The sequence below is a fragment of the Theobroma cacao genome, chromosome 4, assembly GCF_053813885.1.
Source record: "Theobroma cacao isolate CCN51 chromosome 4, ASM5381388v1, whole genome shotgun sequence".
NCBI classification, from domain to species: Eukaryota; Viridiplantae; Streptophyta; class Magnoliopsida; order Malvales; family Malvaceae; genus Theobroma; species Theobroma cacao.
The window spans coordinates 28,016,798-28,040,349 of NC_142642.1; the positions used below are offsets into that span (position 1 = coordinate 28,016,798).

A 23,552-nucleotide genomic window follows, 5' to 3' on the forward strand; every position below is an offset into this window, starting at 1 on the left:
TACCAACTTGGTGAAATTCTCGATTTTGTATTGTGTCAAGGTGGTGAGTCCTCCGATAAAGGCAAGGAAATTGCATCCGAGGACCAGTAGACAGAGTGCTTCGAAAGTCTGCATTCTAGACATTGTGAGTAAACTTACTGTCATTTTAATTATCTAGGGTGGTTTTTAGATGCTTTCATGAATTCTATGAAAAAAGAAATTTAAAAAGGTAAATTTTCATGTTTTATGAATAAATGTGTTTCAATGAAATTAATTTATAAATTGTTTTGAAATTAATAGTGATTTTAAAAAATAGAGTACACGGAGACTGTTAATTGTGGCAATTTAATTGTTTAAATTAACTGGCTTATGATAAATCGAGCATGATTGGCTAGTTGGAAATTGTATTGAAATGCGAATTGTTTGGTTACCTTGAAAAACTGCGAATTACAAAATTTCCATATCATGTTATTGAGTTTTATTATATGGTGGATTATTTATTAATTAATCATTGCAGTAGAGGGTTTTTGTGGACCAGCCTTTTAGAGGGGCACGGTAAACCCCATTATATTCTTACCTCGAACGGAGAGGCGGGTAGGGTATCTCCTGGGGTAAAGTTTAGGGTTCACTTCACGCTAAACCACCACGTGAGGGGGAACTCAGCCAATTCCAAGGAACGGTTATGTTTTCAAAACAAAAACATGATTTATGTGAAATGTGAATTTTAATAGCCTTGGCGGTCTCGGTAGGATGCCTTGGCCAAGTTGTCCTGGAGAATGGATTTATGGCACAAGCCTAGATTTTTATGAGATTCATAAGCCTTTTTACGTATTTTGAACGAGATGTGTTCTAATTGTATAACCCAGTTTATGATGATTTACTTTATTGTCTCCATGTACTCAACTCTAGATGTTTATGATGATGTTTGTTTATTCATTGGGATTTTATAATCTCACCACCCTCCTTTCCACCCATTTCAGGTTCAGTATAGACTGTAGATAATTGATCTCATCGAGGACTACAGTGGGATCTGCATTTTCCAAACCGTAGGTTCACAGTCCTCTTTATTTTTGTTTATTCGGGGGCACTCTTGTTATTGTAAATTAAATTAAATATTTTGGCTTACTGTATTTAAGTATGTATAAATTTATTTAGCTTTTACGCTATAAAATTTATTCACGTATAACTCTATAAATATTGTTTTATAAGAAAATAGAATATTTTACTTAATATTTCTTTTATTTTCTTATTATATTCAAATAACCATAATTTCGTTTTAAATGAAGATTTTAGACTTTTAAACTCATTTTGAATATGAATTATGTGTTTTGTACTTGTATATTACGTTTTAGCCATTTTCGAAATTTTTGAGAAAAATGACCAAAATACCCTTGTGAGACGAAAAATTAATATTTTATTTGTTTAAAGTTGGAAACAGTTTAAAATCTTTTAGAACACGATATTTGACAATGGTTGCTCACAAGGGAATAAAGAAACTGATAGTAAAGCCTTGCGGGGTTTTGGGTTGACATTCCTGGCAATAAGTGTCTACCGGGACACCGCGGCGATTGTCACGGGCTCGAGGGGAGTACCGAGTCGTGACATGCATTGTTCTATAAAAATTATTTTATAAGAAAATAGAATATATTATCGAATATTTTTATTTAGTCTAATTAGCCAACTTTTCACTCCAAATGGATGATTTAGATTACAAAAATTTATTTTTAATTGAAAATTGATATCTTTCTACCATACGTTATATTTTTATCAAGTTTTGAAATTTTCAAGTAAAAATGACCAAAATACCCCTGTGTGGTGAAAATTTTATTTTGATTGTTTTCGATCTAAAATAATTTATATTCTCTTAAAACTCAATATTTAGTAACTATTGCTCATAGGGGAAGTGGAAAACTGATGCAAGAGTCTTGCGAGGTTTCGGTTGATATATCGGGTAATGAATGTTTACCGAGACTTCGCGACGGTTTTCACGAGCTCGAAGGGAGTGCCGGGTCGTGACACAGGTCTTAAATTGATTCAATTAAAAGCTATTCCATACATCTGTGATTATTTTTACCTTTTAGTTTTATCCAAAATACCTAAAAATTGAATTTTCCAAATAGCCATCCATCCAAGCACGTCAAAACAATTGCTTGGTGTCTTGAAAGCGTAAGAAAGAGAAGTCTGAAAATACGAAAGAGAGAAATCGAAAGCATAGCAGACGAATGCCGAAGAAAAAAATCAATAAAAATTGAGAGAATGGGATAGTGAGAGAGAGAGAGAGAGAAATCCGAATCATAAATAGGGAAATTTTGTGACGAATGGTTTAATTTATTTGAAATAGTTTAAAGGGTATTTTTGTCAAGTCATGGCTAAAAACAGTTAAATTTATTTTGATGGTTATTTTTAAAATATTTTTATCAAGAAAGGTCATTTCTCACAATTTCCTCATATATATATATATATATATATATAAAATAAAGTCATATATTATATATATACATATATTTAATTTATACATAAGCATTACTATAACTTATAATAGACTTTATTTATATGATTATATAAAACATTTAACATATAATTTGTATTATTAATTATATATATATATTAATGTAATATATTGTAAAGCCCGACCTTATAAAATACTATTCATGACATACATGTGATGATAGCATGATTGCATGCTAGGAGAGTCCCGAAAAATTTACAAAAGTCGGTATTGTACCTAGAGGTACAACAAAGTTTATTTAATCCTCGAACTAGATCAAATAGGAATTTTAAGGTGAGATTAAGAGTTTCACAGTTCATGGATGACTTAAAATGGTAATTTGGAGTTTGAGGATCAATTTGGAGTCAAATCGGAATTTTCACTAACTAGGGGCAAAATGGTCATTTGCCACCGGGGGACAAAATGGGAATTTTAGAAAAGATTTTTTTGACCCCATTTGACTTATTAGAGTATAATTTGACTTATTGAAGTATGATTTGAGGTTTAGAAGTGAAAAATTTTAATTTCGGTATAATTTGGAGTATAGGGGTAAAATGGTAATTTTGCCACCTCAGGGGCAAAATTGTAATTTTCCACCACCAGGATATTTTTTCCAGCACATGGTCTTCCTTGTCTTCATCTTTGACCCTTGACTAAACATGTGGTGGAGATAAAATGTTTAAATTTTTAAAATTTTAAAAATGGGCCAATGACATGATGCCATGTGTCATGCCTTTATTAATTTATTATTTTCCTTTTTAAAAGGCACAAAATCAGCCCATCTTCCACCCCATGGCCGGCCAAACCAGCAAGAAGAGAGAGAAAACAAAAACAAAACCATAGAGAGAGAAAATCAAAGAAAAAGTGTGAATTTTCAAGGAAATTAAGTGAAAAAGGTGAGTTTTTTCTATTAAGCTTGAGTTTTCTTATTCCCAAGCATTTCTCTTTATTTTCCATGATTAAATTACATGTTTTCATGATGAATTAAATTCTGGAAAAATGGGTTAGGAGAGAGAAAGTTGTTGGATTTATTTGATTTTAATTTATGTTAGTGTTTTTAGTTAGTTTAGCATATTTAAAAACAAAACAACAAGAAAAGAATTTATTTTCTCCCCCAACCATTAATGGCTGAATTTACCATGTAGTGAGTGAGGATGAGTTTGATTTTATTCTAGGAGAATTGGTTAAGGAATGATGAATTATGAGCCTAGAAAAATAATGGGAATTTTCGGAGCAAAAATACGAATTTTTACCCACTAGGGGTATTTTCGTAATTTGCTGTTGGGACTGATAATTTGCACCACACTGAGGGACATTAAGTTAATTTGGGTGCAATTGAGGTATAGAAACTGAAAAGAATTAAATTGGAGTTTAAACGGACCCGTTAGGAATTTAATCGGGTGATAAGACGAATTAGGCCAATACCGGGTTTAGATAGTTACCAGTGCATTTTTACATTCCATATCATGCATTGGTAGTCTAAATTAGTTTAATTTTGATTTAGTACCAACTTGGTGAAACTCTCGATTTTGTACTGTGTCAAGGTGGTGAGTCATCCGATAAAGGCAAGGAAATTGCATCCGAGGACCAGTAGACAGAGTGCTTCGAAAGTCTGCATTCTAGACATTGTGAGTAAACTTACTGTCATTTTAATTATCTAGGGTGGTTTTTAGATGCTTTCATGAATTCTATGGAAAAAGGAATTTAAAAAGATAAATTTTCATGTTTTATGAATAAATGAGTTTCAATGAAATTAAATTATAAATTGTTTTGAAATTAATAGTGATTTTGAAAAATAGAGTACACGGAGACTGTTAATTGTGGCAATTTGATTGTTTAAATTAACTGGCTTATGATAAATCGAGCATGATTGGCTAGTTGGCAATTGTATTGAAATGCGAATTGTTTGGTTACCTTGAAAAACTACGAATTACAAAATTGTCATATCATGTTATTGAGTTTTATTATATGGTGGATTATATATTAATTAATCACTGCAGTAGGGGGTTTCTGTGGACCAGCCTTTTAGAGGGGCACGGTAAACCCCATTATATTCTTACCTCGAACGGAGAGGCGCGTAGGGTATCTCCTGGGGTAAAGTTTAGGGTTCACTTCACGCTAAACCACCACGTGAGGGAGAACTCAGCCAACGCCAAGGAACGACTATGTTTTCAAAACAAAAACATGATTTATGTGAAATGTGAATTTTAATAGCCTTGGCGGTCTTAGTAGGATGCCTCGGCCAAGGTGTCCCCGAGAATGGATTTATGGCACAAGCCTAGATTTTTATGAGATTCATAAGCCTCTTTACGTGTTTTGAACAAAATGTGTTCTAATGCTATAACCCAGTTTATGATGATTTACTTTATTGTCTCCATGTACTCAACTCTAGATGTTTATGATGATGTTTGTTTACTCATTGGGATTTTATAATCTCACCACCCTCCTTTCCACCCATTTCAGGTTCAGTATAGACTGTAGATAGCTGATCTCATCGAGGACTACAGTGGGATCTGCATTTTCCAAACCGTAGGTTCACAGTCCTATTTACTTTTGTTTATTCGGGGGCACTCTTGTTATTGTAAATTAAATTAAATATTTTGACTTACTGTATTTAAGTATGTATAAATTTATTTAACTTTTACGTTATAAAAATTATTCACGTATAACTATATAAATATTGTTTTATAAGAAAATAGAATATTTTACTTAATATTTCTTTTATTTTCTTATTATATTCAAATAACCATAATTTCGTTTTAAATGAAGATTTTAGACTTTTAAACTCATTTTGAATATGAATTATGTGTTTTGTACTTATATATTACGTTTTAGCCAATTTCGAAATTTTTGAGAAAAATGACCAAAATACCCCTGTGAGACGACAAATTAATATTTTATTTGTTTAAAGTTGGAAACAGCTTAAAATCTTTTAGAACACGATATTTGACAATGGTTGCTCACAAGGGAACAAAGAAACTGATAGTAAAGCCTTGCGGGGTTTCGGGTTGACATTTCGGGCAATAAGTGTCTACCGGAACACCGCGGCGGTTGTCACGGGCTCGAGGGGAGTACCGGGTCGTGACATATATTATATATATACATATATTTAATTTATGCATAAGTATTACTATAACTTATAATAAATTTTATTTATATGATTACGCTTAATAAGTTTTAAGCTCTCACCTTAGATTTTATAACATATTGTTTATAATTAGTTATTATTTATACAAACTTTGATATAAAACAGTATAACATATAAGTTATATAATTAGTTTCATATATATATATATATATATATAATTATAGATGAAGTTTATAAGTTTTAATATTATAATTTGTAAAAAAAAAGTGATAAAATTTTAGTCCATTGGTTCAAAATCGGACCAACTAAACTAATTCTATGTTTGATCGATTTGATCTTTCATTATATTTGATCGATTTTGGTCAATTTTTTAAAAATAATTGGTCCATTTGGTCCTTAGGTATGGTGGACCAAACCATCCAATCCACCAATTTGCTCACCCCTAGTACATGACGTTGATGTGGAGAGTAAAAAAATATCATATGACCATGTTATCATGCCAAACTAATATGTCATGTTATCATCAATTATGATATGTTAATATACCACGTCAGCATCACGCCAAATAAAATGATAAATAACATTTTGACTAAATTAATTATTGGTAATAAAGGCTTATTTAACTTAAAATAAAAATATAAAAATTTATTTGATTCAAAATAAAATATAAGGATTTGATTGAACGTAATAAAAATCTAAAGACTTATTTGAATTTTGTTTAATAATTTAGAACTTTTTAAAATATTATGTCTACTTTTTCTTTTATGCATAGATATGATAGAAAAACCCAATAAGACATATTAAAGTCTCAGAAAAAAAAAAAACTCTAGTACGCATATGACAAATTCAATTTTAAATTATACCAACTTTTCTGAAAAAATAACATCTAGATTAAATCATTAATAACGTTTTCCCCTCTCTATACAGTTTACAGAACATGCTCTTTTCTTTTCCTTCCATATCCTCTTCAAATTGAACTCCAAAAAGAAATTGGCAAAATTGTACACATGGAACTAGAATCAACTATCCAAAAGATAGATACAGCCCAACAAAACATTTATAAGACCTCCTCATCCACCCACATCTCAACACATGTATGGAATGAAATAAAAATAAAAATTTATTTAAAATTTTTTGAATATATATAATTTGGACTTTGGAGGCTTTTTAAATATTATATTAATATTTTTTAAGTTATTTTTAATTTTTTTTTATTTTTTTAATTTATTAACAAGATATTTCGGACAAAATGAGATGTCAACAACTATCTTATGTCCTTTCCTTAATTTCTAGATTAAATCATGAAAAACGTTTTTACCTCTATATATATACATGTACAAACCAAGCTCTTTTCATTCCTTCCATACTACCAAAGAAAAGAAAATTCCTCTTCATATGTGAGCTCAAGATTTTAAACATGGAACCAGCATCAACTATCCTTTACTCATCTCTTTCTCTTATCCTTCTTCTCTTTTGCTTCAAGTTGTTGTTTCAAATCAAAACTTCCAAACAAAACCTTCCTCCAAGTCCACCTTCTCTTCCTTTTCTCGGCCACCTCCACCTTATAAAGAGACCCATCCATCGCTTTTACCATAGTCTTTCCCAAAAATATGGCCCGATTTTCTCCCTTCGGTTCGGCTCCCGCCTCGTAGTTGTAGTATCGTCACCAACAGCAGCTGGGGAATGCTTCGCCAAAAACGACATCGTTCTAGCTAACCGCCCCAAGTTACTCATAGGCAAGTACCTTGGGTACAATTGGAGCACGGTCGTTGGCTCACCCTACGGTGATCATTGGCGCAACCTTCGTCGGATTAGTGCTATCGAAATCTTCTCATCCAGTCGCTTGAACGCCTTTCTAAGCATTAGAAAAGATGAAGTCAAGCGACTGTTGCTGAAACTATCGAGTGATGATAATTCTGGACAAGAATTTACCAAGGTGGAGTTAAGATCTCTGTTTGTCGACTTAACTTTCAATAATATTATGAGAATGGTAGCAGGGAAGAGGTACTATGGCGGGGACAGTGTGACGGACGAAGGCGAGGCAAAGGAATTTAGGGAGCTAATGAAGGAGTCTTTGGCGAGTGGAGGAGTTGCCCATCCAGGGGATTTTTTGCCCATTTTGAATTGGATTGGTGGAAGGAGTTACCTGAAAAAATTGATGAATCTTGGAGAGAGGATGGATCGGTTCCTGCAAAAGTTGATTGATGAGGTTCGAGCTAAGAGGCAAGGGAATACTATGATTGATCATCTTCTTTCTTTGCAACAAACTGAGCCTGACTACTACACTGATCAACTTATCAAAGGCCTAATTCTGGTAAGACCCGGAGCACTACACTAATCTTTCTTTCCTTTTTTTTTTTTTTAAAAAAGAGGAGATTGGAATCTGATTTTTCTGAGTAATTAATATATGCATTCATTATTGAATTAAATATTCAAAATCATTAAATTAAATACTCAAAAGTGTTATGCTAATTTTTATGTTCAATAAGAAAAAGGTAATTGAATCTAGGGATAAGATACATGTATAGTTTTGGCTTTAGAAAGAACATTTAGTTAATTCCTTCTTTTTCTCCTCTAGGTTGCCAACCTCTGCTCAAAAATTACCTCTAGGTAATTGAATTATGATTAATTTTTTTAATAAAACAATATTTTATAATTTTTTTATCAATTAGTACTCTGTGGATTTTTCTTTCAATTAAAACATTTTGACTAACTTATGTTAATTTTGTTCAATAAAATTATTAAAATACTTATAATTCAAGTAACCTATCTATTTATATTTAAATATATTTATGTGATTTTACTAGTCAAAATTAATAACATAATTTCTTGTAAGAATAAGAATTATTCATAAAATATTAATTAAAAAATCATAAAATATTAGTAAAAAATATTAAATCATAAGAAGTGTAGACGAAGTTGACTAACAAGAATGAAAGTCGAAATTGAATTCTAATTTTGTTGGTGGTGGAAGCGGACAACTGATGGTGAATGCAGATGGGCGTGGGTCCGTGGCAAACCTAACATCCAAAAGCCAATAATATAAAATATGTCAATGATACTAACTTTTCATCATGGGCAAGCTAAATTTTTCTTCAGCTAGTTAATGAACTAGCTAATTTCTTTTGTTTTAGTGTCGTACTCATCATTTCATGGTTTTTATTTTATTTTTTGATGAAATTGAGAAGTTATATTAAGACAAAACAGGCATTAATAATTAATTAGTAGTTTGCAACAATTTTAGTTATACCCCATCTATGAATTGTAGTTGATTAATTAGCTCAGAAAACTTTTAATGATGTTATCAATACACCAAGGTTTTATTTAGTTTATGAAATTGCATGTGTGCGCAATTTTTTTTTTTTTAAAGTGAAATTATATTCATCCTTCACCATTAGATGTCATGGCAAGTCTTTAGCCTTGTTAGTCCAAGACTTTGATGGCATAGAAGCTGGTGTGGGAAAGGAACTGTACACTTACAAAAAATCTCTACACAAAAGGCTATACACAACAAGGACCAATTGAAAAGAAAGACTATAAACAGCAAGGACCAATTGTAAAGTATCTGTGAATTGATCCTCCACAAAAGCAAAGGCCAAACTGAACCGAAAGACCTAAGAACCTTGTTGCATTCCACAAACATAACTGACAATAGAAGAACAGAAATGAAACCCCAAGGATCGAGGAGCAGCAACAACAAAAAAGGTCCCAGCAAAGAGGGGCACATCAAAGAGCCATAGTAGAAAACTGAGGAACGTCCCTCATCCTTCTCCAACCAGAAGGAGCCGAGCCTAACTCGAACAACCACCGTGAGAACCACACGACTCAAGGCAATGAAGGGCTCATCACATGCCACCAAACCAAACTGAGGAACCACAGAGATGCACATGAGAAAACAGTTCCATTTTCAAAAACAAAGACAAGAGGGTAAGACCAATTCTCCCCTACACGCAAAAACACCAAACATCGTAACCATAAGAGACCACTCGCACCAGAACCAAAACCTGCATAAAGGAACACATCGAATCTAGACCAAAGCCTCTCCACCCATCAATCCATGCCAGGCAAACCACAGCAACACAAAACCTCAGCCCATCGTGACCCCCCCATCCCCTTAAACCTCCCTCATCAACCTCTCTGCCAAAAGTAGTTCCACGCAACACCCCAAACCAAAAACCCCCAGCACCCATCAAAACAACCAGAACCAAAAAGTCCATCCCTCCTTAAAACACTCAGGGCAATCCCTCTCGAAAGCAACCCACCCTCACTTTCTTTGATTCCAACCAGATCATAAAACAGCTAAATCAAAACCCGAAAACACCCTCACCTCCCTTCTGCAGCCCCCCTCCAACAACAACCAACAAAAAGAAATCCGATCCTCTCGAGGTCGCAACCAAACAAAAAAATGGAAAAAGGAGCTGAAAGTCAATCCCTAAATGAAACCATAATGTTTTTTTGTTTTTCTATTTCTCGAATCTTTTTCCTTTTCTCTTTTCTTTTCTTTTCTTTTTTCTTTTTCTCTTTCTCCTTTTTCCTCCTTTTTTTCTTTTTTTCCCTTCTTGCTTTCATCTTTGTTATTATTATTTATTTTCTTTTTTTTTTATCTTTTTACTTTCTCTCTCGTCGCTTTGTTTTTTTTGAATAATCAATAGCACGCACAAAAAACTCATGATCTGAGCAGGAACTATCAGGACCACTCTCAAGGAAAAAAACAGTCCAAGACGTAGCAGCCAGACCCACAAGATCATGAGAGAACCAAGAACTTGAGACAAAATAAACCTCAGAAACCACAAAACGCCGAGAGACAAAGCAAAACTCAAAATCAAAAAGAAGACAAGTGAAGTTTGGCATAAAACCAAGGTCCCATCTCCTTATAGCCCCTTTACACTCGACACATAAAGTCTTTCCCTGGAATCAAGATCTAGATTAACAAAAAGCGAGAACCTCAAGCAAGAGCATAAAAGAACCACTCTCCTCAGGAAAGAAATCCTCTCAAACAATCTCAACAGAAACAAAGAGTTTCTTTAGCATAACCGCTACAAGAAACCAAACAGACATCACAGATTCCCTTTCTTTTTCCCTTTTCTTCTTACTTTTCTTTTTCTGTAATTCTTTATTCTATCACTTTTTTCTGACATGTGACGAAAAGTCGAAACCATTTTAATTTTAACAATCAAGAGAAATCCCCTTACCCATCAGGTGATCACGTTGTGAAAGGTCCTCCAATGTACCTCTCCCCAGAAGTAGCCATCACCCTGGAACACGCAAAAATACTAACTAGGACAAGGAAAAATTAGTGTGAAAATTTTGAAGCAATTCTAAAGTCGAAAAACAAATAAAAAGGATCTCACTCCATTACACTCTCTTCCAAACTCATTAGCCGGTACTAATCGCTCATCCATAAGAACTCTTCCCTTCTCTCTACACCTCCCTTTGCAAGATTGTCTGCCAAATCGTTGGCTGCTCTAGGCACTTTTAAAACCTTCCAAAGCCCTACTTGCCTTTTCGGTCCTTCAATGCCTAGCATAATCTTCCTCATTCTCCAGAGTGATTTGTCAGGGTCCTTGATCCAAGTCTCTGTATTACTGGAGTCGTTTTCAATTTCCAACAAGTGTCCATCCTTCCATTTAGAACTTACAAAGATCTTAAGCGCCTCCTTTATAACAACAACCTCTGCGGTATTTGCATCAGTCACCCCCACCGCCTTAGAGAACATCACCTTGATTGCACTGTCAGAGTCCCTCAACACCCCTCCAATCTCTGCTAAACATAGTGACCCTCTTGCCGCACCATCAACATTGAATTTTAATACCCCTGTCCTAGGTGCTATCCAATTAGCCGTCCTTGTTGTTTTCTGATGCCTCTTTTGGAGGAACACCATGTTAGGTTTCCTAACGATGTCCTCAAACTTCCCACTCTCCTCTGGCCATTTGGCTTCCGCCCACCATGCCACTCTTGTCCTTGCTAAATCCAGACACTGATTCCCATCCCAACTTTTTCCTTGGAACATCATCTTGTTTCTCATCAACCAAATGGTCCAACTTATTGCAAAAAATGCCAATCTCCATATTCTTTTTTCACCCACTTGTATCAAGTCGTTCCATTCCATGAAAAAGGGTATGGCTTTAGCTTGCAGCCCCCTTTGGATGCCTCACCCTTTACTCCATTCCATCCAGACTTTCCAACTCTCTTTATATTCAAAAAACAAGTGCTCCACCGTTTCCACTTCATCGGTACAAGTGCAATTGTTAATATATTCGGAATGGTTTCCTCCCAGTCAAATAGCATTGTTATTTGTTAGTGAGGGATGAGTGATTGTTCAACAAGGCTCATGACATGCGTGGTCCAGGTCAATAGTCCATATATATGGACCACTTTGGAATCGATCCAAGTCAGAGTCAATTTATTTCATAAAATCCAAAATTTTGTGGAGAGAGATTGTTTGAGTCGGTATTAATTGGAAGGATCCACGGCTGACACCACTCGATGGCTTATCTACATAAAACGTAATTAGCTACAGAAGACATATCGGTGCTTTAACAAAACCTTAGTGAGCTTATATTAATTAGTTTTGTGGTACTTGTTGACCTATCTCTTGCATTATTTCTTTATTTGAAATATAGAATCCATTGAAGAAAGTGTTTATTTTTAACTTGTGTTACGATAATTAATTTTTATGAGAATATAATTTACAGGTAGAAATTACATATTGTGCAGGTAATGTTGCTTGCCGGAACTGATACATCAGCAGTCACATTGGAATGGGCAATGTCCAATTTACTCAACAACCCAGATGTGTTGAAGAAAGCTAGAACTGAACTGGACAGTCAAATTGGCCAAGAAAATTTAATTGATGAACCTGATGTTTCCAAGCTTCAATACTTGCAAAGTATCATCTTTGAGACCCTTCGGTTGAACCCTGCAGCTCCCCTTCTCCTCCCACACATGGCGTCGACTGATTGCAAGATATGCGAATACGATGTGCCACGTGACACGATCGTATTGATCAATGCATGGGCTATTCATAGAGACTCGACGTTATGGGAAGATCCAACAAGTTTTAAGCCTGAGAGGTATGGAAATGGAGAGAGGGAATCAAACAAGCTGATGCCTTTTGGATTAGGAAGAAGGGCATGTCCTGGAGCTGGCTTGGCTCAACGAGTTGTGGGCTTGACCTTGGGTTCATTGATCCAATGTTTTGAATGGGAAAGAGTTAGTGAGAAAGAAGTTGACATGGCTGAAAGTGATGGAACCACCATGCCTAAAGTGGTGGCATTAGAAGCCATGTGTAAAGCTCGTCCCATTGTCAACAAGGTTCTCAACGGAACTATTTAACATGGTTTTATATTTCTAAGCAGCTCTCCAATATATACAATTTGTGCAATGTGTAATAATAAGGGTTATCTCTCGTTATGTGTGTAGCTTAAGCTTCAACAGAGCCTTCATATGTATAAAAAAATATATCTTTAATAAGATTTTATTATCTCCCCATATGAATCCTCCTTCAATAATTATTTGTAGAAGAATTCCTTTATTGAATAATATCATCGTCACATATTCTTGCTGGTGATTTCACTAAACAAAGTTTGTCGATGCCTAGTCAAGGAAAAAATTGCCTCAATTATAAGATGAAGGTCTTAGGTAAATCTTAACTTTAAGATGATTATTTTAAGATATATATATATATATATTTATAATTGAAAGTAAAAAGAGTTAAGAAATTGAAAAGCTTGCCCTATTGTGAATAAAGTTCTTCATAAAATTATTGATAATGATTATTAATTCTTAAATTAAATTGAAAACAAATATTTATTTACAATTTTATCAAAGTATTTTGTGTTTTATATTATAATTTTTTTTGTTTAAAGTAAAAAACTAATAACAAACGTGACAACTAAAGAGAGATCGATAAATCATAAAAATATGTTCAAATCTTTGACTTTTTACACAATAAAATATGTTCAAGATATATCAATTACGTAATTCAGAATGAAACATGATTACTATAAAGATAATTATAATGTCAAAGTATAATCTTCTCGTGCTTAAACATTTAGTTAAATATTAAATATAGTACAATTTTCAACAAAAATATTAAATATAGTATGTATTGTTTAAAAATTAAAAAAAAAAAAAAAAAGAAAAAAAGTCATAAGTGTTTCCTAAGTAGCATGTGAAGATGTGGTCAAAAAATATGGAGAGGTGAGTTGATGGACTGAAGCATGAGAGAGAGGAAATTGACGGTTGATAAAGAAGTAACAATCAAAGAGAGGAAGTTTCAATCATAGAAAGGTATCCCTCTTCTCTTTTGCTAGAAGAGTATCATGTATGTGCTAATGCCTGGTTGAGCACGTTGTATAACATTAATTAACAGCCATGGCAGCCGCCATTTCTTAATGGTTTTTTTTTTAAAAATAAGCCTTATGCATAAGGCTTTTTTAAAAATAGGCATTTTCATAATTTGAAGTGTTTTTAACCAAGAGAAATAAAATTGGGACAAAATTATCCTTAATGAAACCGATCCATATGTTTGGCTCCGCACCTCAACCTGAACCATAAAAACGGGCCAAGCATGTTTACAAGCTTTGTAACTTCTCAATTCTCATCGACAAACCATACATCTCCTTACAAAGCATTCTCTCGAAAACATTCATTGTTGGTTCAACTGTCGAGCATTTTGATCCGTGATAGAAGCATTTTGAAGTGGTTTTTCGCATAAAGATAGTTCACATATTGAGTAGTGAGAGGAAGTTCACATTTCGCGAAAAAAGGTAGGCATATATTTTTATTTTTATTTTTAACCATGTGGAGAAAGGTTTTGGGCTATTCTTATCCTTCATGTTATTCATTTATGGTTTTTGAGCATAAACATAGGCATATTGCATGTTCATATTGATATTCTTGTTATTTGAAATTACTGAATATTAATTTGAAGTTGGTATTGTTGGTGTTTTTTGGGTCGAAAGTGTTAGTATAAGCCCTACAAGCAATCTGTGGTTGTATGGGAATTGCAATTTTGATATATTCATGTATGAAATTTTGTTATTCATAATAACATTGAAGTAGTTCTTTATCCATAAATTTGTAATTTAATTATTTTTTTGTACTTATTTAGATAAAGCCCATAGAACTATATATGCCTTGCAAAAGAATTGTATTGGGATACAATTATGAGATCGATATGCATTAAAGCATGTTCCTAAAAGTTTCTGATCATTGTATTATTGAGACAGGGCATCAATAATGCTCAAAGATTGGCACATGTTATATTCCTTACTTATGAAGTAAGCAATCGTTCTCATAGGTTGAAGTATAAAAATACTTGAAACTAGCATGTGGATGCTTGCCATGGGAGAGCGAGTTCACTGAACATGACTCGGCATGAGAAATGCATTTGGTATTTCACTCAAGTGTCTATGCAATACTTCTCATGTGTCAGTTGTATAAATACTCCCTAGACTTGAGACACCAGGTTTTCTTATGTGTGGAGTTCTATACTTTTATTTCATTCATATGGGTGCCTAACCAAGGATGCCAAAACAGGACGCTTTTGGGTATAGCATGAGGCATGTGAAGGCAGATGAGTGGTCAAGATAGGAATCATCACCCCAAGTGATTCAAGAGGAAATATCTCATTAGTTCTTGGTTAATATTAGCTTAATCAAATCCTTGGCCAAGGTGATTAGGAGATTATGAAATGAGTTTCATAAGTCTCCATAAAACTAATGATTTAACTGCAAGAACAAATATGGAGATCAATAAGAGTAAGCACTGCACCAAGCTCTTATTATCTTCTGGAAATATGATGAGGGAATGAATTATACTAAAAAACTGTACACTGAAAGGTTGTCAAAGAATCCTTTGACTCTCTTAACAATTCGGTGGCCATGATGCATTGCTAGATGCCAATCATGGTCTATGGAATTGAATTAGTTAATTTACAATTGAATATGATTCATTTAAATTAATTAATTAATAATATTATAATTCAATTCCATTGTCAACATGTTAGGAACCTAATGGGTCACACACAAAGGTTACAATTTGGATTAAATTGAGAGTGTGATGATTTAAGTTAAACTTAAATCAAATTCTAGGTTTTAACTATTAAGGACCTAATTAAAAGAGTTTAATTAGGTATTGGTTAAATATTATAATTGTTATAATATTAAGGACTTATTTTGTAAATTTTAATAAGTTAAACGTAGATATAAATATCACATTATAGCCACTCTTTTTTTTGTGGAGAAGGATTTTTCTCTTGAGTGCTGCCACTCTTGAGACGTTTATTTTTCTTTTGAAAACTTCTCCTTTGATTCTTTATTAGAAATCAAAGAAGAAAAGAGGACAAATCGTTGTCCACTTGCTAGCACAAGCCCGTGGCATAAAGCTCTCTCCTTGAGAAGGATATGTTGTAATCGTGTGTGCATCATTGGAGGCCAAGCAATTGAGTGGCTAGGATTCTTTCACACCAAAGGTGTTCGTGTTTTGTCACTAAAAGGAATCCATTTGATTACGATATCACTTAGAAAGGTACATTCTTTTTCTGGTTTTATGTGGTACATAACTTTGCATTAAACAACCAAGGTGATCCAAAGGTAGGAGGCATGGTTTATTTTTATTTCAACCCTTTTTTTATTTCGCTGCATTGATGCTTCAATCATGCCGTTCCTAGCAGAAAGGTGATAGGGCATGCATGATTGGTTGATAGGAATTGAGTTTAGGGTTTAGGTATTGCGTGATTGAGGGTTTGCGTGAGTGGTTAACACTTTATGCATGACTGAATTTAGGCATGGCGTCACTTAGGATGTGTGTGATTGGGTTAGGCATTGCATTTAGGGATTTGGCATTATGTGACTGGTTGATAAGTCATTGTTTGATTAGTTGATAGGTTATTACATGACTAGTTCAAAAGGTTAATAGAATATTGGATAGCCAATTTTATTAAAGTTTTACAATGATTTTTCCTTTTAGCACCTTGGAAAAAACTTATCATCACAAGAAGCAAATCATATTTCGCCATCACCAGATGTTGAAATGTGTTTGAATTATTTTCCTCAAACACTTGAACCTTAACATGAGAAAATCATGCAAGCCTTGAAAGAATATAAAGAATGTATCCTTGTCCCTTATGAATGATCACAAAATCTTTGGGAATATGGTGAAATATCGCAAAAAAGATCTTTCAAGGAAAATTTTTGCAAAAATATCTATTAATAGAACTCACAGTAGAATCTTAATGAATAAAAAACAAAAAGCATGTCATATTTGTCACAAGACATGCATGACTGGTTGATAGGCATGCGTGATTGTTTGATAGTAATTGGGTTTAGGGATTTTGGGTTTAGGTGGCTAAGGTTTGCATGAGTGGTTAACATCTTATGCATAACTGGTTTTAGGTATAGCATCACTTATGGTGTGTGTGATTGGTTAGGCATTGCGTTTAGGGGTTTGGCATTACGTGACTGGTTGATAGATTATTGCGTAACTGGTTGATAAGTTATTGCTTTACTAGTTGATAGGTCATTGAGTGACTAGTTCATAGGATCAATAGAATATTGGATAGCCAATTTTGATGAAGTTCCACAATGATCTTTCCTCTTAGCATCGTGAAAAGAACTCATCATCACAAGAAGAAGATCATATTTGGCCATCACCAGATGTTGAAATGTGTTTGGATTATTTTCCTTAAACACTTGAACCTTAACATGAGAAAATCATGCAAGCTTTGAAAGAATACAAAGAATGTATCCCTGACCCTTCTGAATGATCACAAAATCCTTAGGAATATGGGGAAATCTCATAGAAAAGATCTTTCAAGGAAAATTTTTGTAAAAATATCTGCTAACAGAACTCACGGTAGAATTTCAATGAATAAAAAACAAAAACCATGTCATATCTGTCACAAGACATGCATGACTGGTTGATAAGCATGCATGACTATTTGATAGGGAATTGGGTTTAAGGGTTTAGGTGACTAAAGGTTTGCGTGAGTGGTTGACACATTATGCATGACTGGTTTTAGACATGGCGCCACTTAAGGCATGTGTGATTGGTTAGGCATTGCATTTAGGGGTTTGGCATTGCGTGACTAATTGATAGGTTTACTGGTTGATAGGTCATTGCGTGACTAGTTCATAGAATCAATAGAATATTGGATAGCCAATTTTGATGAAGTTCTACAATGATGTTTCCTCTTAACATCAAGAAAAGAACTCATCATCTCAAGAAGAATATCATATTTGGCCATCACCAAATGTTGAAATGTGTTTGGATTATTTTCCTCAAACACTTGAACCTTACCATGAGAAAATCATGCAAGCCTTGAAAGAATATAATGAATGTATCCTTAACCCGTATGTATGATCACAAAATCTTTGGGAATATAGGGAAATCTCGCATAAAAGGTCTCGTATAAATCACGCTTGATATGTAAATGCAAAAATACATTCGATTACCACTTAATCGCGGTATCGATTAAATTCGACCGATCACCCAATTAATTGGCGGTTGTGTCCAAATCACCTCTAAATTAATTCATTTTTCCTCTAATATCTTAATTTACCACATACCATTTAAATAAAGCCAAATTCAGCATTAGAACCTTCACAGTTCCTTATAGAAAAATTCGATCATTTGGTGCACTAGCACCGAAATTTTTTTCTACATAACTGTTTCACATTAATTCATCATTTTCCAAGCCATTTTCCTTGGAATAAAAACAATTACCCATTGATATTCAGCCCTCATGGTTCGACCAACAAGGAACCCTAGAGCAATTGAATATTTCTTTTGTATTTTTGTTCATAACCATGCTTAACTATCCCTAAACACTAACATAGTCTAAAATCAAGTTATTCCAACAACAATTCCTCTTCCATACCCATTTTTCAAAATTGAATTCATCATGATAACTCAATATTCAACCATGGAAATCAAGAACAAAAGCATGGGTAAGCTAGGTATCAAGAAGAATTAAAGAAATTTTAACCTACCTAGCTTGTTTCCTTGATTTCTTAACTTTTTCTTTGAATTTCCACCTAGGTTTTCTTGTTTTTCCCTTTGTTCTTCCTTTTTTCTTGTTGCTGGTTGTCTAGGCCGAGTATGGTGAGAGAATTGGAGATTTAATGGGCTGATTTCTATAGAAAATAATAAAATAATCAAGCATGCCATGTGTCACATGCTTATTGGCTCAATTTTTAACTTTTTGACTTTTTCTTCTTAATTTTCCACCACAATTATTCTGGTATTTATCCAATCCTACCACATTTAAAATCCCTTGGTCTTGACAAGTGCTGGGGTGAAAAATTTACCGATTTACCCCCAAGGTGAAAAAATTATGATTTTGCCCCTATACTCCGAAATGTATCGAAATTACATTATTTCTACTTTTCAACCTCAAATAACACTAATATTGATCAATATTAACCAAATGGGGCAAAAAAAATCATTTTTTTAATTCCCGTTTAGTCCTCTAATGGAAAAATTACCATTTTGCCCTTGTACTCCAAAAATACCGAGAATCATAATTTTTCATTGCTAAACATCATTTTATACTCCAATAATCATAATTATATTTCATATAATTATTCTTGGTCAAATGTGATCAAATCTTGGCTAGAAATCTCCATTTAATCATCAAATGGTAAAATGATTGTTTTGTCCCGAATCGATCAATTTTCCTGATGGACTCCAACTGGACCTTAAACTCTGAATCACTATTCTAAGCCATTCTGTGGGTTTCAAAATTTTCAATTTTCTCTTAGAATTTCTATTTGAACTAGTTCAAGGCTCAATTTAACTTAGTTGTACCACTCGGTATAATACCGTCTTTTAATCGAGCTTGATAGGGTCTTAGATAATGTAAGTAATTGCGTGACTGTTATCTGTATGGAAGTGTGTGTGAGTGTTATAGGTACTTCATTGCATGAATTTTATCTATATAGCATTGCATGACCGTCATTACATTCATTCTGTATTATTTTGGCTCAACTGTAATGGTTTAATATGTATATGTTGATTTACTTAATAATCCATACTTCACACGTGCATTAATTTTGTTTTAGGATATGCAAAGATTGTAAGAACTAGTTATTGTTTTTTTAATCTTCATTGATCATATTTACTAAAATGGAAATGTTATTTATTTTATGTTGCAGATAGCCAAAACAAGAACAGAGCAGAAGAATGTGGAAGCTTTGCTTTGTGTGCGAAGGGACCAGTGGGGCTTTAACGCTGGCATTAACATTCATTATAAGTGGACGCATCTGCATGTCATACGTGAGATGTTGCGAAAAGTAAATGAGTTGGAAGAAATAAAGAGAACATGCTTCAAGTATCTAATAAATGTCAAATCAAACAAGAGTTTATACTACACTAATCTCATGCACAACCTAATGCTGCACAGAATCAATCAACCTACCACCATCGAGCGTGAGTTATGGTTTGCCATAAGCTAAACGAAGGCTCGATTCTCGAAGCATGAGTTCTGCCTGGTGATAAGATTGAAGTTTGGTACCTTGTTAGCCATTATTATCAATCCCTACGAGGCCGCCCTCGGAGGAATTCACAAGTGATATTGAGGAGCGGGGAACGAGGTAAAGATATAACAAGTATTAGAGACGTTCAAGAGAAGGTAGTTTTAGTTGTATGGAGATTGGACAAAGATTGCCCTCATCTTGATCGTGAGCAATGTTTTATTTAGTCAAGACAACAGACAAGTAGTGATTTCGTGGTTGTTGTCGCTGGTTTAGAACATTGACCAGCGAAATGCATTCCCATGAGGCACCTACGAATGAAGTCTAACTGTGGATTACTTGTTGAGGGGCTTCGAACCTCTATTGGTGGGAGCAAAAGAAAAGAAACGTTACCATCTATACGAATTTGTAAGGGGTTTCAAGTAGTGTGCCCTACCCTAAGGTTTTTCATTTTTCTTTTTGCATAAAATTTTATGAAACGAGTAAAATGTTTTACAATTGATATGCAATTTTAGGTGTTGGAGGCGATTCATGATATTAAAAGCTAGTTTGAAAGGCAACGTCAGTCTAGACAGGTTTGTCCAAGAATGCTGAATTGGCATTGTGACGAGAGGCCTATAGGCTTCCACATCAATATTGCAAGTTCGGAAAGGGAAGGCAAGGTGAGTCACGAAACCATAATGTTTTTATTTTATTTAATTTTTTTGTCATATGTTAACTACCTTTCAACCTAATGGCAATGTATGTTTTGGTGTAGTTACGCACAGTCGGGACATTGAGCCAGCTACGGAAGAGATGTTGATAGCATATTGGGCCGATGTTGATGTCAATATCTCCAAAAGGCAACAATACATTCCATTATGAAGGGCAAAAGAGGAAGATAATGAACTGCAAATAGAAAAGTGTGGTAAGAAGAGGCGTTAAGTGGAGTCACACCACATATGAGGAGGTTTATGCCCATTTTGGTGTTGCTGAAGCTCTTGGTGTTACTGAAGTGCTTGATTTTCCTTTTGCTCAGATACGCAACCCATTGTTGCATCCTCAAATGACTATAGGCTTTAAGTGCAAGATGAAACGGATGAGGACGTAGTGGAAGAAAAACCTACAGTCAATATAGATAGAGATGTAAATGGACATGTAGATGCAGATACAGTCCTTGCGGATAGAGGTTCGGCTAGACATTCAAATGCATATACAGTCAATGCAATTGGAGATCTAGCAGGAGATGCAGCCACAGATGCAATCAATGCAGCTAGATATCCAGTAATCAATGCAAGGGCTGGAGAATTGGATTGTTCGTAGACTGATCGACTGTTATTAGTTATGACATTCTATCATTTTTCATTGTGTGAGTTATAACATTTACGATTCATTTGATGTTTTAATGTGTTTGATTTTTGTCACTGTGTGGAATCAGTCGATTGGTGAACAGGATGGTGTGTGCAATTAGGAAGGCTACAGTAGTGGGGTTGATCTTGATGAGGTAGCTGGCATAAATCAGGCAATTGCATCGCCTCAAAGCTCACCTCTCTCTATGTTGTTGATTTCTCACACAAGTGCACGTATCGCTAACAAGTAATATAGAAATGAATAGTATCATTCTCACGGAGAATTGTTTTAATTCCTACTATTAACTACTAAAATTAACACACCTTAATTTTATTCAAACAACTAAATTTTAAAATTATTAAAAAGAAAATTAAAACTACTAAACTGAAACTTCAATCAACTACCAGACCTAAGATTATGATATCCCTCAATACTTCATTTGATTATTTGTCTCTCTCTCTCTTAACTCAGTTTAATGAATTAAGTTGCTAACCTAGAGTCCTAAATTAGTTACAAGTTTTTATCGAGTTTCTCATAAAAATAACTATCCTAATTAATTTACTATATGTCTATGCAAATTAAATTGAAGAAAGATTAATTAAGTTTGTGCTCTAATCCTGGCTATGTATGACTTATAGGTGTATGTCTACCCTATATGTAAATCAAATCACCTAATCAATTAAGTTCATTCGATCATATGCTATTCTATTTAAGGTCTACCTAAATCTCTTTCGTCAAAGTTTAACCTAGGTTTCCAATTAAATCTAATTGGTGATCATGCAATTAGAAGCATTAAGAATAAAATAAAATAAATAACCTAAATCTATCCAACATAATCAAAAGAGATATAAATAATTTACACTACATAATGAGTTCAATCATAATCTTAGATAAAAAATTTAGTTCCCTATCAAGTCACACATCATCATTGAATAAAGTTTAAACAATAAAAACAAACTAAGAAAATAAAAGAATAATAAAAAAGATAAAACTCAAGAATTATAATCTTGATCTTCAAAGTCTTCTTAAATCCTTCAAAATCTTCTTAGCTTCAATGACTTTATAGCTTGACTCTCAACTTTCAATCTAGTGTTTCTCCTCGTTCTCTTCTTTTTAAAAGTCTTTCGAAAGGTTGGTTTTATAGGCTTTAAAGTTAGGCCAAGTTGGGTGAAGAAAGAAGTCACAATTCCAGCTAGGATTTTCTCATCAGACTATGTAGGTCATAGCCTTGCTCAATTAATTAATAGAAATAGTAATTACTCTAAGACTGCTATAGTACATCAAGTTTGACAAGAGTTTTAACTACCTTTCAAGTCAAACTAGGTAAAATAATAAACATAAAATCGTATATTTTTCTTTTATCTTTCTAATGGTCCAAGAATCGCTTCATTTGGAGCTCTGTAGAAAACGTTATAGCCAAAATACCGAAATATGTGTAGTGTAAGTTTGCATATTGAAATTGCTCTCCTTATTTCACTAAAATTCTTCTTTTATCAAATACCTACAAAAGCACAAATAAATTAATAACAACCTATCTTAACCACATTAACACCAAATTAATCATAAAATTAACTAAGATTAGATTGACTCACCTAAAATAACTAATTTAAAATAATTAAATAAAATCTACTAATTTCTATGCATTACTACAAGAATTAAGCTAAATTACTATCAAAATTAAGCCCAAATAGCTCTACATTATAGAGTTATCACTCTACCCTAATCAAAAATCATCCTAAAATCGTAAATGCAACCGAGGCCTCACATCTTGTGAATAGTCCAATTACAACTTCCCCATATCTTGCTTGTGTCCTAACCCCACCAGAAGCCCCCCCGGCAGTGTTAGAGCGCACCTTCTCCTGAGGCTCTACCTCAACCTGAAGTCAAAGATGCGCGTGTGAGTATGGCTAGCAGATACGTACAAAGCCCATACGTTAACTCACTATTAGTCTAGTGCAAAGTAAAGTATACTTTGAAGGATGGATATGAGTCCTTCATGAAAAACGAGCAAGCCAGGTAAAATGATAACATTACACGATATTAGGATTAACGGTTTGAAATTATTGAATCCATCGACCTTTTGAAGCGAGTATTTTATATATGCAGGGTTAACATTCTAGGCATCGTAGGGCAGAAGGGCCTTGAATTTTTACACTGTTTGAAAAAGGCAGAATGAGTGGTTGGACAACCA

The 23,552-nt window shown here is 33.9% G+C and overlaps 1 protein-coding gene across 1 annotated transcript; it reads left to right on the plus strand.

Moving 5' to 3' along the window:
• Window positions 1-6,895: 6,895 nt before the first annotated feature.
• LOC18601853 (cytochrome P450 81Q32-like) lies at window positions 6,896-13,046 on the plus strand. The gene is made up of 2 exons (XM_018120000.2): window positions 6,896-7,869; window positions 12,273-13,046. Exons 1-2 carry the CDS (start codon window positions 6,973-6,975, stop codon window positions 12,888-12,890), a joined length of 1,515 nt encoding a protein of 504 aa, XP_017975489.1. The 5' UTR covers window positions 6,896-6,972; the 3' UTR covers window positions 12,891-13,046.
• The last annotated feature ends 10,506 nt before the right edge of the window (window positions 13,047-23,552 follow it).